The 14,689-nt window shown below is 35.9% G+C and overlaps 1 protein-coding gene across 4 annotated transcripts in view; it reads left to right on the forward strand.

Moving 5' to 3' along the window:
• rilpl1 (Rab interacting lysosomal protein-like 1) overlaps positions 1-14,689 on the forward strand; it is a 38,159-nt gene that overhangs the window by 872 nt on the left and 22,598 nt on the right. For 3 of the 4 annotated variants that reach the window (XM_028824467.2, XM_051921085.1, XM_051921086.1), the window contains exons 2-5: positions 5,233-5,383; positions 8,404-8,522; positions 11,030-11,248; positions 12,804-12,908. In XM_028824467.2, the coding sequence (XP_028680300.2) occupies positions 5,233-5,383; positions 8,404-8,522; positions 11,030-11,248; positions 12,804-12,908 (594 nt within the window). The remainder of the gene's footprint in view (positions 1-5,232; positions 5,384-8,403; positions 8,523-11,029; positions 11,249-12,803; positions 12,909-14,689) is intronic. The other variant, XM_028824468.2, reaches the window with a different exon arrangement.

Here is a 14,689-nt window from a genome sequence, read left to right on the forward strand (position 1 = left end):
GGGGAAACCTAGTATTCTGCCATGTGAGTTCTTTGTGTTTGCAAACTATGACCTGTAAATAGAGGTAGGTACCAAAAACCTAGGCAAAAAAGCAGACAGGAATAGAAGAGTGCAGTGCAGGTAGATGATAATAACTGAGCAACACTGGTTCCATTGGGAAAGGGTGAATACCAAAATCTCCCCAAATAAGAGAGAGACAGTGCTATAAAGTGATTTAAGTGATAAGACTGCCTCAATGTGATGAAGCCAGGGTCCTCTGCAAAGGAGGAGGACCGGTAGTTTGAAGCTTCCTTATGAAGAGGCAATGGAGACCAGGGATTTGAGAAAGTTAGACAAGATTCCAACTGTCTGTGCTCAGAGAGCGTGAGATCATATAATTGATATATAATGGTTATTGAGAACAGCAAGACAGACACTAGTCCTGTGTTGGAGTCTGGAGGGTGGGCTTAAGCAGTAAAATAAACTTAAATAGAAAATGGGATTCCTTGAAGTAAAACAGATAGATCCACCAAAAAAAGGAAGGAAGTCAACTTTACAGGGGTCTCCCAGACAGCAGGATGGCTGGGAGATGGAGCTTCCTGTAGAAAGATGGCCACGTATAAAGGAGACAGCCATTTTCATATAGCAAGAGTGGAAAGGCAAGGATTCCCAAAGAGCAAGAGTGGAGATGGACATCGAGGCCACCAATTTAAGGTCGTCATGAGATAGGTCCCTTGAAAAGCAATAGATTTGTGAGGTTGAGGGTTACCATGGGAAGACGGACGGGACAAATGGAACCTTGAAACAAGGGCTCACACAGCAAAATTTTAGAAGAGTTAATTCAAAGGAGATAGAAAAATATATTTAAGATACATTTATATATTTATATATTTAAGCAAAGTATTCAGAAATCGGTGACTTATAGGGAAATAGACAGACAGGGGAGCTTTGTAAAGAAGGGAGATTCTGGAGGGAGTGTCCCCAGAATGACAGGCATGAGCCCCTGTAAAAGCTACTGAGACAGAAGTTTCTGTGGTTATAGAGTGTGTGGAAGTGGGAGGATGGATGTTACCAGCATAAGATGAAGAAGTCCTCCCATAGTATAACACATTTGGGAGAAAGCCATCCGCACAGTAAGTGATACCACAGGTCCTGAATGCAGGAGTCAAAAGATAGAGAGGGCCTTAAATGAGTTGGATGACTTAAGTTCTTAAAGTAGGACAGAAATGAGAGTGATCCCTGATGGCGAGAGTTAGTATATGGGCATTTCCAAAGTAAGACAGACACAGGTTAGAGTGGAAAGTAAGATAGACAAAAGACTAGACTGGAAATCAAGGCTCTACACTTAAAATATTTAGAGAACAGTTAAGTTCATGTTTATTGTCATGTATATGTAGTACAAAGGAAATTTTTACTTGTCAGTCACCTCAGAATAGCACCAGTTTAATACAATACCAGCAAAAAACATACGCAGAATGTAGCATTTAAACTGTATGCAACTATATACAGTGTATACAAGAACACATAACAATATTTATTACTTCTGGCTGTTGAGTAATCTTACAACCTGTGAATGTAAACTCTTTGAATTAACTATATGAGTGTGAATGTTTCTGAATTTCTTCCCAGAAGGGAGGAGTGAGAAAAGTTGGCCAAGGTCTTTAGTAAGTTTGTATCTCTTAAGTAGCTTCTGTTATATACGTCCTGAAAATAAGGCAGTGGCATGCTGGTAGGATTCATTACCATCACCTGTCACCCTACTGCTTGATAATCTTAAGCCGAGCAGATGAAGAAATCCCACAGCAAGAAAATCAGGGCGGTTTGGAAAAGTTGGGGTAAAGAATTGGAGAGTATGAAGCCTTAGACGGGACAATCAGGGATGGAAGTCAGGGGTCACTGGAGTCATTAAACAGGAGGTGTCACTGACAGGTCAATAATTTTTAGCAATGGCTGCGCCCAGGCAGAAACACAAACATATTTAGCAGTTGTACATCTCTAGAGAGGTTGAGTCAGGAGAGATATACTGTAAGTCCCCACTGCAAGATTACAAGATAAATTTAATGAGAGATAAAGGAGATGATAGTCTAGGGAGAGACGTTCAAGGCTGTGGAATGAAAACACTGAGAACTGGAATGCTTGGTGAAATTCTGAAAACAGAACAGAGGAGTTCTCTGAGATACAACTGTAACAAAGGGACTGAGAGAATGGCTTTGTCTGCCTTAGGCCAAAGACTCGTTTTAACAAATCTAACCTCTATAACAATAGCACCTATAGCTTTGACTTTGGCAGTCTGTAGGAGGAAAAGCTCATGACAGACTGTGGGAGGCACATTTAATCATAGTTTATTTTTAGGAACCTCTTAAAGCTCTAGCATGGAGTTAGTGTATCACAGCAGAACAAAGTTGATCACTGAGGTCTGCTTTAGTAGTATATGTGCATTATGTTTGGTTAATTAGCACACTTTCACAGTTGAAAATGAATCTAGGAGTTACAACCCATACCTGATGACTTTTATTTATATATATATATTTTTTTTTTTGCACAATAAAGGATGAACAGTAAATTAGTTCAGCACTATCTAGCAAGGGACACAAATACCTTGATGATTCCTTAATTATACCTTAAGGATGCTATTATGAACTTTATTATATCGTCTGACTGATGCCGTTACTTTGAGCCATGAGTCAGTCTTTATCATTCAGTCACAAGGAATGGAATTTTATTCACATGTATGCTACTTACTGTACAATGAAGAAGCATTTTATCTTGGGATGTCTAATACGGAACAAACTCCCATGTATTGTTTGTGACCACTGTTTTACAAATCTCACATTTATCAAGTTATTTTTTTTCTTGTCTTATACATTAAATATATACACAGGGACCTATTTGTTACTTTTCTCTGTAGATAACTGACAGGGCAGCCTAGCACACAAAATATGTTTTGAATAAATGAGTACACCACTATTTAGAACTGGAACGAACTTTAAATGTTTTAAAATATTTACTTGTTCATTATTTTTATAACGCTCTGCAACTGTCCAGGGATTGTTCCTACCTTCTCCCTTATGCTTGCTGGGATACGCTTCAACTTACTTGTGATGCTGGTCAAGACAAAGCAGGTTTAGACAATGGATGGAATATTTGTATTATTCATTATTATATAATTCAACTTGGAATAATTGGATTTTGGATTGGGATCCTGAATGTTCACAATTGTCACTGAAAGCTGTGTACTATTACTTAATGATTTTGTGCTCCTAGAGATTTTTCTGTCAAATTCATTTCCAGGGAGTTGACAAATAACTTGTTAGTTACAACTGTTGCATGATAACCTTGTACTTCGTTGATTTAGGGGATGCAAGAGTAATGTTTTTGGAAATGAAAATAAGTCAGGGATGGACTGGTAACAAGTTAAAAATGTTAGGTAGCCATATTTTAATTGCAGCTGATGTTGTAAATAATAGCATGGAACACACTAACAAAAAGCTTTCTTAAAATCGTACCTTAAAATGATAATTTTTTTGCACAATGTAATCTACTAGTGGACAATTTATCCTCATTTTTTATATATATACTAGACAAAGAGGCCGTTTCGACAACGTAAGATGAAACGGGCACGAGTGGAATAGTAATAAGTATAAGCACCACAAACCTGATATAGGTGTATTGAATGAATGCGTAATTGAATCAGAATGTGTAATTAGGCCTCGAGCTGTAGTCGAAATCGCCTTTCAGGCCTCTAGAGCTTTAATAGAAGTTGCCTTTCTCTTTGAATTTTTGCGGCCGTAAATCCACTGCCTGCCACGATGTCGGTCTCGTAAAGTTTTTCGGGCAGCTGCGCAGAAGGCGACTGCGCATTCGGCTTCGGATGGACGTGAGTGAGTTAGTGAGTGAGGAGGCTGGCGAATTATATATAAGATAATACACACACACTACTGTATGCTCTCTATCTCTGTATATAAGCATTACACTGTATCTAAATATATAATCACAGACCGTACAGCAGGTGCCAAGTGACATTTTTAGGCAGACGTGTAGTTTTTGCAGTGTCCTGGCACAGTCCAAGGAGTTACACTTTGATGGACCTTTCCTAAAAGAATATGGATGCATCTCTTGGAAACATTTACCTAATGGTGTTTGTCATGTATGAAATTTAAATATAAATGTAATCTTCAGTCCTTATTCATACTTTAACACATATAGTAAGTCTTGACACTATAGTAGAAATAAGGCTCAGAATTACCATCATTGTTGTAGCAATTGATGGACACAATATTCGGCTGCTTTGCCTATAAAATGAGCTTTGTTTAAACTACAGAATAATGATTTAGACATTCTATGTTAACGTCAACTCAAATCTTGTGAGCCCGTGTTGTCAAAGTATGCTAATCTGAATAAAGTCAGTAGAATTCATTTTTTTGCTAAATAAATCTGTTACTGGTGTATTGAAACATTCAGATTTTTCCTAATCTAGTTAGTATTCTTTGCAGCTAACAAGACGGGCTCTGTCTCCTCACAATAGAATCAGCTTGGATTATGTCAGTTTGCAAAATGATTTTTCTTTTGCCATAAAGAAGAATACAACAATGGAGTCGAGAATGCTATAGACATATTTGACAACTGAGCAAAATTTCTTAATTCTTGAAAACCATTCTTTCTCAAAAACCTTTTGAGTGCTGTGGGTTTTACAGTATTTTAAGATTGGAACTATATACCTACTACCAAGCAAACTTCCAAACTTAGAACACAACTCCACAACTGAAGATTGAACAAGAACCCAAATCTGATGTAACAGAATGACTTTACTCTTTAAATGTCATTTGCAAACTAACAGAAATGACTTTTAACTAATTTATGCCTAAAACACATGGCTGTAATACAGGCAGTTCGGTCTGTAAGCCAAAGTGGCATCAGTCAGCAGCACAGTTGAGAGACTACAATGCTTCTTTTGGAATGGTCACATTTGCTCAATAAAAGCTTACAATGTTGAGAAGATATTCACATTGATTAATCCCTGTTTTATTTTATTATACACACCTTGCTTCACTGTTTTCACTTCATGTACTAAATAAACCACCCTTCTGTTCAAATAAAGAAAGAAAAGCTTAACTTGACAATGCAATATTCAAGCCGAGTTAAAATAAACTTACGGGTTAGTCTGTCAACTCTTTTTTTGGTTTTTTCTCCAATGGGTACAATTAATCTCTTTGCTTTGCATGGTGAAAATTTCTTTCCACCTTTATACTCCAGGAGCTGGAGTTGGTGGAGGATGTCTGGAGAGGCGAAGCCCAAGATCTTCTTACACAGATTGCACAGCTTCAAGAGGAGAACAAGAACCTTCTTACAAATTTGTCTCAGAAGGACACCAGCATGACTGAAGAAGACTTTAAAAGACAAGAAGGTACATGGTGACTAGGTGGGGCTTTAAAAACGTGTCATTTTGTGCCATCTGTGTGGTGTTTACTAGGTGTACACAGTAGATTGAGGTTTGTCAAAACATTTCATTGCTTTATATGTACAGACAACTAGAACCTTTTAAATGTATATAGTACATTCCAATGCACTTTATTAATATGAGCAGTAGCGCAATTCAATATTTATTATGCGACTTTCTGTTACAATACCTTAACTGATAGGACCATACTGCCTGTATACATATGCATATAAACAGGTGTAAGAGAACAAACAAGGAAGTGCAGTCTAAATAGTCTTAGTACCAAGGAATACAATGGGTCACGAGTGACCTCTGTCCTGTTTTCTGACTAAACAACAAGTGCCTCTGACTAAAATATTTGTAAGCCTTTGTCATGCGAGTCATGGGTATGCATTACAACTGACCACAGAATAAACCAGATATGTAAGAAGAAAATAAACGCTGCAGAAGTCTTCTTTTTTGAATAAGGAGATTCATGCACTATTCATTTATTGAGCCCACTTATTCTATTACAGATAGACCGGGCACAATGCAAATGCGATATCCCAGATGACACTAAATGTGAGGCCACTTTAAAGTTAGCTGTTAGCCTAACAGACACCTTTTTAGCTCTTATGTTCAAGTAAACCCACCAACAACCACGCTGAGAACACATCTTCCATGTGAGCATGTATTTGATTTCCTTTAGTACTTATTAAAATACAAAAGTTGTACTCCCCTCTCAACTCAATCTGCTGTTCTTTATTCTTCTTCTTTCGACTGCTCCCGTTAGGGGTCGCCACAGCGGATCATCTTCTTCCAAATCTTTCTGTCCTCTGCATCTTGTTCTGTTACACCCATCATCTGCATGTCCTCTGCTGTTCTTTATTGAAATCATTTTTATAGAGGCATAATATATACTGGGGTTTGTATGTTTTAGTCCATCTTTTTAATTTTACATGGACACATGAGCTCAATCAATTGATAATTATATCCTGAAAAAAAAAGTATGTTTAAATGATAAAGAACAGGTAATTCAAGCATAACCAGTAGAAATACATTTTCAGCTTGACTACTGTCTTGCTAGGCCTATGTTTAGGGTGCTGATTGATTAACTAAGTTCTTTTACTGATCAAAGAACTCAAGAGAATTTATTAACTGAGATTCTTAGCAAACAAATCATATTGTTGACTGCCTCAAGTTTTATTGTCTGAAATGAGAAGCCCATGGCCTGCTTTTAAATGTGCAATTGCCAGGAATGACAATAAATCTTTTAATGAGTTTTGAACAACCTGTTTCGTGCTACAACTCCAACAGTGTGTAGCTAATGATTCACACATAGCGGGGCTTACAGAGATCTAAGAAGTCCTCGACTTCATTTCCATAGTAACCCATATAGAGTAGTTACAGACTGAGTGGGATATTCAATTAGCCATATATTCACTACCCAATAAAAACGCTTATTTTCCACAGTGCTCCCTAAATCTTAGATCTCTGGAGAAGCTGTTTTCTCAAACCAAAAGGTCTCATATTTTAAATAAATAAGAGTGTAACTCCATCTTACTAATAAGATCTATTTTGTTTTTTTTGACAAGAACTTGGGAACAATATGCAGTTTAACTTCAGTTCTTCCCGCTTGTGGGAGATCCGACTTAGACCATTATAACATGTCCTATTTAGTGCCCTTCTGGTAATGAATAAAACTTAAAATAAGCCTTTGAAGTATTGTGTGACTGTAACTATTAAATGTGTCAGTTTGCACAACATGGTGAAAGGAAACTTCTCAAATTTAGACTGACAAGCACAAGCTTTCAAAGCAAACAATATGCTTCTGTTTACTCTTACCTACAGCTCAGAACTTTATCTGTTCAGAATCTACAGAATTTAAAATTGATGTTATATTAAAAGGTCCCTGTGGCTCTGTACTAATCTAATGCCTCGTAATTTAATTTTTCCTGTGTTCTGTGTGTTGTTTTTCCCTATGACTTACTTTAGCATCAGGCTGAGGTCTAATTTTAAACACAACGGTGTCTCTTGGATATTAATGTCGACGCAAATATCTGGCACACTTTTTCAAGGTTATTTTGGCTCTTGAGGACATTGAATAGTCCTTCAAGAGTATCTTGCCGAGCTAACTAGCTATTATGGTTAGGGAGATCATTTAAATTCTTCACATTTTTTTATATTTTTAAATATATCTTTATTGTGCATAGTCATTATTAAATTTTCTCACTAGCATCCTAATTATTATTAAAAATTGGTTTTAAATGTAGAAAAAATGGCTTGTAGAGGTATTCCATCCACCCATTATCCAACCCGCTATATCCTAACTACAGGGTCACGGGGGTCTGCTGGAGCCAATCCCAGCCAACACAGGGCACAAGGCAGGAAGCAAACCCCGGGCAGTGTGCCAGCCCACCGCAGGGCACACACACACCCACACACACCAGGGCCAATTTAGGATCGCCAATGCACGTAACCTGCATGTCTTTGGACTGTGGGAGGAAACCCACGCAGACATGGGGAGAACATGAAAACTCGGGACCCGGGAAGCGAACCCAGGTCTCCTTACTGCGAGCGCTACCACTGCACCACCATGCCGCCCCTTGTAGAGGTTTTGGAATATTTAAATAATTTTCTTTTCATCTTTCAATAAGCAGATTTTAGAATGATAATGCAGTTACAGTATAATATTGATGTAAGGTATATTGTACAATATATTAAACAGTTCACATTGGAACATTTACTGCTAAAAGCATTTAAGTAGAGTAAAAAATGAAATAAGATGTATTTTGTATAAATCATACTTATTAATAGTTTTCAGTTAAAAACCATTTTACAATGTGCCTTTTAAAAGTAAGTATTTTTGGAATGGAACTATATTGACATATTCCAAGAAACATTTAAAAGTAAACACCAGTTGACAATTAGATGGTTTTTGTGAGTTATAAGATAGAATTGTTGTAAATTAAAAATACTAACAAGAGGATTTGTCTTTTGTTGAGCAGGAATGTCAGAAAGAGAAAGACAGGTGATGAAGAAACTGAAAGAAGTTGTCGACAAGCAGAGAGATGAGATTCGTGCAAAAGACAGAGAACTGTCTTTGAAAAATGAAGACATCGAAGCAGTAAGTTTACTTTTAAGGACAGAATCTGGCCATCTACGCAAGTGGCATACAATATCTAGACGAGCAAAACATTTGTGTCAACTTATGCATTTTCTAAGATATTATCATTTTGCTTTCTTAGAAGGCATGCCTATATGCATTTGAATTATTTTAAATTCTTTCTAAAGCAGCATCTTTCCTGAAAAAGCTTCCAATTACTTTATCATGGACAATGGAAAGGTAGAGATCTTAAGACTAGTTCACTTACTAAGCATAAAAGACTTCTGTATCTCGAACAGCCCAGAACACATTTCTGTATAACAGTCAGAATTTACAGGACAATTTGGCAGCACTGGATTTTATTTTTAATAATTTAAAACACATTTCACACACAAATATAGTCCTCATTTAACTAAACATTCTTTTTAGGTAAACACTTCTATCTAGTGGTCTTATTTTAATTTTGTTAGAAATTACTCTGATAAATGATGACCAGGAACATACACATTGCAAACATACTGTATTAACAAAGTCAGACTTAAATCAACTGAAAAGTTATTGGCTTTGTTTAGTTAAATCAATGCATATCTATGTGCAATGAGATTAATTAAAACAAAAAAATTATATAATTTCAGCCTATACATAGAACTTTCTAAAAGCGCTAATGTAGTACTTTATTCAGTTATCACTACATACAGTAGCTATCAAAGTCTTTCACTTTCTATTAATAATTTAAGAGTAAACAAGGCCGAAAAAATATGCTGTATAAAAATATACTGTAATGTGTCTCTAAACAAAAAAAAAAAAACTTTGAGATGTTCTCACCATGAAGGCACCCAATCTAATAATAATGTGACCATTTCTAGATCTAGTCATAGTTAAATACATTGCAGACATTATCCATCTCCAAATTCATATTTCAGATGAGTAGCAAATTGTCATAAGGAGTGTTATTCTGTGTGCCTTAACGCAGGTGTGTTAAACAGTTACCAGAAAAAGAGTTAAACTTCCTATTGTTGGATGTTGCCCAAACTGTTCTTCTTTTATTACCAATCCACTGATTAACCCACCAGTGATGCCTCTGGTGATATCCTGTTAAGTTTGGTTTGTGCCCTTTGAGGCCTTTTCCCCTGAACACATCTTGGCCAAGTGGTGTGACATCAGGAGTAGAACGACACAACAAAATAACTGTAACATTATAGAATATCAAACTGGACACATCTATATATGGTAGGAGGTATTACATTTTGTAGTATTAAAACTCCACGTTAAATGAGAGCTAAGAAGAGTAAGTGTGTCTTGCACCTAACTATGAACAGGCTTGGCGGGCAGAGCGTCACACACTGATGAGGGAGTGTATTCAATAAACTGGAGGTCACAGAAATGAAGAAACACACCATAAGCAATGGAATATTTGTTAGTACAGATATTCAGATTGTTAAAGATTGATTCAACATGGTGGAAAAAATGTGTGCCCATTATACCCAAGTACTTGGGGCAGGCAGCAGAGAGAAACGATTAAGTGTAGTAGTGAAATTGTTTTCACTTCAGTATCTGATAATTATTTTTTTAGGAAAAATATGCTGAAGTACAATGCATGCAAGTCTAGTGTCGCCCAAAGGACTGCTTTAATGTAATTATCATCAAAGGTCATGTCAAATCAAATTTTATTGAATTTGTCACAGACAATTATACTGCTAGTGAAATGGTTAGTTACAGAAGTTCAAGAAGGATATAAATATTATAAAATGCTGTGAGCAGGTCTGCCATAATAGAGACAACAATCAATGTAATTATAAGCTTGTTTTTAGTCTATTTTCTAATGACACTTTGGTATTATTATGATACACACTGACTAGTAAATATCAACAAATTGGCAAAACAGTGACATTGTTTATAATTATGTACTTTTATTTCTATTTCTTTATTCATGGTGAGACAAACCCAAAAAAATGGCAAATTTCAAATGTTGTGAAGTTTATCTTCAATTTTGTATCTGTATATGGTAAATACTAGCCCAAAGCTTTTAACCAGTAAGGGAAAGTCAAGGACTAGAATAGCAACCTTGTTACTTACTGCCAAGCACCTCAGTTACAAGGCTACACTGCCCAGTAGTATAATAGGATAGCAAAAAAAAAAAAATTTGGACGTGAGCGTGGATCATAAAATAGGTCATTACGATAGCAATTGATGAGAAGAATTCATAATTAATGTAATTGCAGAATTACGGTATTTGAGGGTTCCTCTAGAGTAACTCTTTCTCTTACATGATTTGGGTTAAACACTAATCAGCACATCATTATCTCATAACACGCTTAAGTTTCGAGTTTGGTTTTTTTCAGTCCAGTCCACAGGAAACCGTGACACACAGACACCGATTGTGGAGATATCACGTTTTCAATGTCAGGTGACCACTAAATGTCAAGATTTGTCGAAAACCGGAGAATCTAAAGCTTTCGTTCCTCTCCCATAGACAATAGGCAAAGCAAAAAACAGGAGTTTAATTTGGATTCCATTTGCTTTTCCAGTTACAGCAACAGCAGAATCGCTTGATGAAGATTAATCATGATCTCAGGCACAAGATTACTGTTGTGGAGGCACAGGGCAAGGCATTCATCGAGCAGAAGGTGGAATTAGAAGCGTACCTTCAAACAAGAGAACAGGAGATGGCAAGCCTTCGGACTGAATTGGTCAAATTAAGAGAAAAGGTGCAAGGAGAGATAAAGCAGAATGGAGAGGAGCCCAAGGTAACAGCAGGAAAAATCGAGTGCATTATTTTTGTATTTTTAAGGAAATGCAGTTACCTAGGCAGATGGAAGATGTATAAAATGAAAATACTAAATGATGCCAAATGTATTTGATTTCTTCACTCTGACAATTAATTCCCCAACATTGTAAATAGACTACCATGGTGCTTGCATTACTTTGACTCCTTTACAAGGGGTGCTGCTTTTTAAATGTTTTAAAAGAACAAGCCTTTGCTGATGCAAACTGAATCCACAAACTGTGCATCCAAGAAAATAACACAGTAAAGTCCATTTACTACACACCAAGTGATGCTACATTGTATGGGCACTTTTAATTTAAATCAATCCTTTGCATTCTGTACCTCTTTCCACCATCATATCCTGCAAACTCAGGTATTTAGTTGGAATTGAGGCCAATTTGTTTTATAAGCAAAAGTTTGTTTTATGTATTGTATAATATTGAGTTTCTTCAGTTTGAGTGTTTCATTTGCAATGTAGCATTAAGTTGTACTAGGGTGTTGTACCATGTTAGCCATTATGATTGAAGTGAGAAGTCAAGCACAGTGACACCTTGGCTAACTAATCTTACATCTTTCCTGAAGAAGGGGCCTGAGTTGCCTCGAAAGCTTGCATATTGTGATCTTTTTAGTTAGCCAATAAGAGGTGTCATTTTGCTTGACTTCTATCTAGCATTAAGAATTATTTCAAGTGTTGTCACACTACATATTTTATTTAGTAGCTTGCCAAGTAGTCAATGTATGTATGCAGTAACCAAAATTTTCTGCCCATGGCCTAATTTGTATTCAGTGGAAATTAAATCAAGGAGCCTCAGTGAGGAGGACCATGTCTTTTGTTATTTGGATTTCTAGATGTACGTGTGACAATCAAAGGCCAATAATAACAGGGATATTTTAGAAAAGAGGTTTTAGTACTTGATAGATAGATAGATAGATAGATAGATAGATAGATAGATAGATAGATAGATAGATAGATAGATAGATAGATAGATAGATAGATAGATAGATAGATAGATAGATAGATAGATAGATACTTTACCATACTTTATTAATCCCAAGGGGAAATTCACATTTAACATAAAAGAAAGTGATAGGAGTGATCAATAAAAAATAATAAAAAAGAGAAAAATAAAAGGTAGAAAAATAAAGTTGTACACAGAGCTGCTGAAAAGGCGCCTGAGTCAACAACCTATAGGATTATAGGTAACTTATAGGATTAGTTTAAAACGTCAAGTGGGTGTATAACTTGTTGCAGTGTATCTCATTGTTATCGTTTGACACTCTGCACACTTCGCAATTTTAACACCAGTGTACATTGTAGGTTGTTGATATTTGGCAGATGAGCCAAACTTCGTTCTTTAAACTGTCAGCTGCTTTTGATTGTATTGGTAAGACTCCTGAAGGTTGCAAGCAGAAAACGTAATGTTCTAAACTATAAATATATAATTTGTGGGAGTGTGCATTGCAGTTTTTAAAATATTAGCAGCCACCACTGTTGACATTCAGCATGAAGACCATGTCATTTTCATGAATCCTAGACCACTGCGCCAGAGCCGATGGAACAAGTATCTGTGTTGCCTCCCCTCACAGAGGAAGAGGAGGATGATAATCAGAGTGAGGCAGAGGAGGAAGAGGTTTTGTGGGTAAAATAATATTGCTTACTGGATGAATATTTTATAACAAATATTAATATTCAGCTTGAAAATGAAAAACAATATCATGAACCTTTTTTTTTTATTCTCACAAGATTTTTTGTTGATAAACCTTTGGTTTGCTGCTTGCTCGTGTTTTTTAAAGCAGTGCTTTTAATTTGTTAAATAGCTTTACTTGTTCTTTCACGTTGAACAGCATGGTTTTTATTATGAGGAATTTGTATGTAAAATAACTGATTCAACCTAAAAAGTGATTTGGATGTACAGCATTTTTACCAACAATATATTGACTTCCTATAAATGTATAAAACCGTTGGTAATTTTTAATACATTTAAATGAACATTTGAATTGTAAGTTATAAAAAATAATACCTTTTGACAAATTGGGGAGATGTCAGAGGTAGTGCTGAGAATTTAAAGCAACACACCATTTACCTGAGTAATAATAATAATTCTATGCATTAAGGGCCTTGCTCAAGGGCCCAACAGAGCAGAGTCCCTTTTGGCATTTACGGGATTCGAACCGGCAACCTTCCGATTGCCAGTGTAGATCCCTAGCCTCAGAGCCACCACTCCGACTGAACTCTTCACTTATACTGCAGATAAAAAAATATTTAAGTAGTTATTATTAATACAAATTTAAACTGGTGTAAACCACAATTTTTACATAACACTCAAAAGTAGTAACACATTTTTTAAACAACCTGTTCTTATTAAAAGAAATAATTGCTAAGTGACTGACTGAAAGTGGGAATTTCATGCATATTATGACAATACAGAATGACAAAAACATTTGTGTTATCTCCATTCTTGTAAAAGTATTTGCATATGTGTAATTTGTATTACACTGTATAAGTGGAATACATCACACAGTACAAGTGCTATAGTCAGAAATGCACAACTGCTGACATTATAATGGAGGAGACAGCACGACAACCCAACCATTAACTAACCTAACAAGCTTGATGTACTAAAATGGCCTTTTTTATTAAACTTCTTAATGTTCTTTAGTGAAACCTCAATATTTAGTTTGCCTGCAATTATAAAATTACTCCTGAGCATGCAACATTTTCCTTTCCAGTCGGACTTCCTTTTTGTAATCATACTCGGCTCTGAGACATTTTAGATATATACAGTAGATAGATAGATAGATAGATAGATAGATAGATAGATAGATAGATAGATAGATAGATAGATAGATAGATAGATACTTAATTAATCCCAAGGGGAAATTCACATGTACCCATTACCCCCAAATAAAAGCAAGTGACACAGATGCATTGTTCTTTTTCTACAATGCATCATAAAACATTTTTAAATAAATGGTTAGAACAAAAAAGAGAGAGGTCACTGGGACAGACTTTTAGTCATTACAGACGCATGGCTTTCATCACAGATATTTTTCCATTAGTGTCAACTTCAAATTGAATTACTTTTTTTAAACATATGCTTATATTGTCTTTCTATGAAAATGCTGAAAATATTTACAAGCCCTATTTTATCAATATTTAAAATAAATTCACTCTAAAAATAAATTTATAAATCAGGTTTACATTTGGAAACAAATAAATTGCAATAAAAAGGTGGTTAAGGAATAGACATCATACCTGCTAGTTCAGAGGTGTTCAGAAAATCCTGTGGCAAGCTGAATTTGGGAGATGATGTTGGAGTCGTTGAAATGTACAAGAGGGAGTGTGGCATGGCCAGCGATGAATGACTGGCACTGCTGCAGTGATCCTCTGTGACAAAGGGCATGTTTTTTCTGTCTTGGT

This window comes from Erpetoichthys calabaricus, chromosome 18 (genome assembly GCF_900747795.2).
Source record: "Erpetoichthys calabaricus chromosome 18, fErpCal1.3, whole genome shotgun sequence".
NCBI classification, from domain to species: Eukaryota; Metazoa; Chordata; class Cladistia; order Polypteriformes; family Polypteridae; genus Erpetoichthys; species Erpetoichthys calabaricus.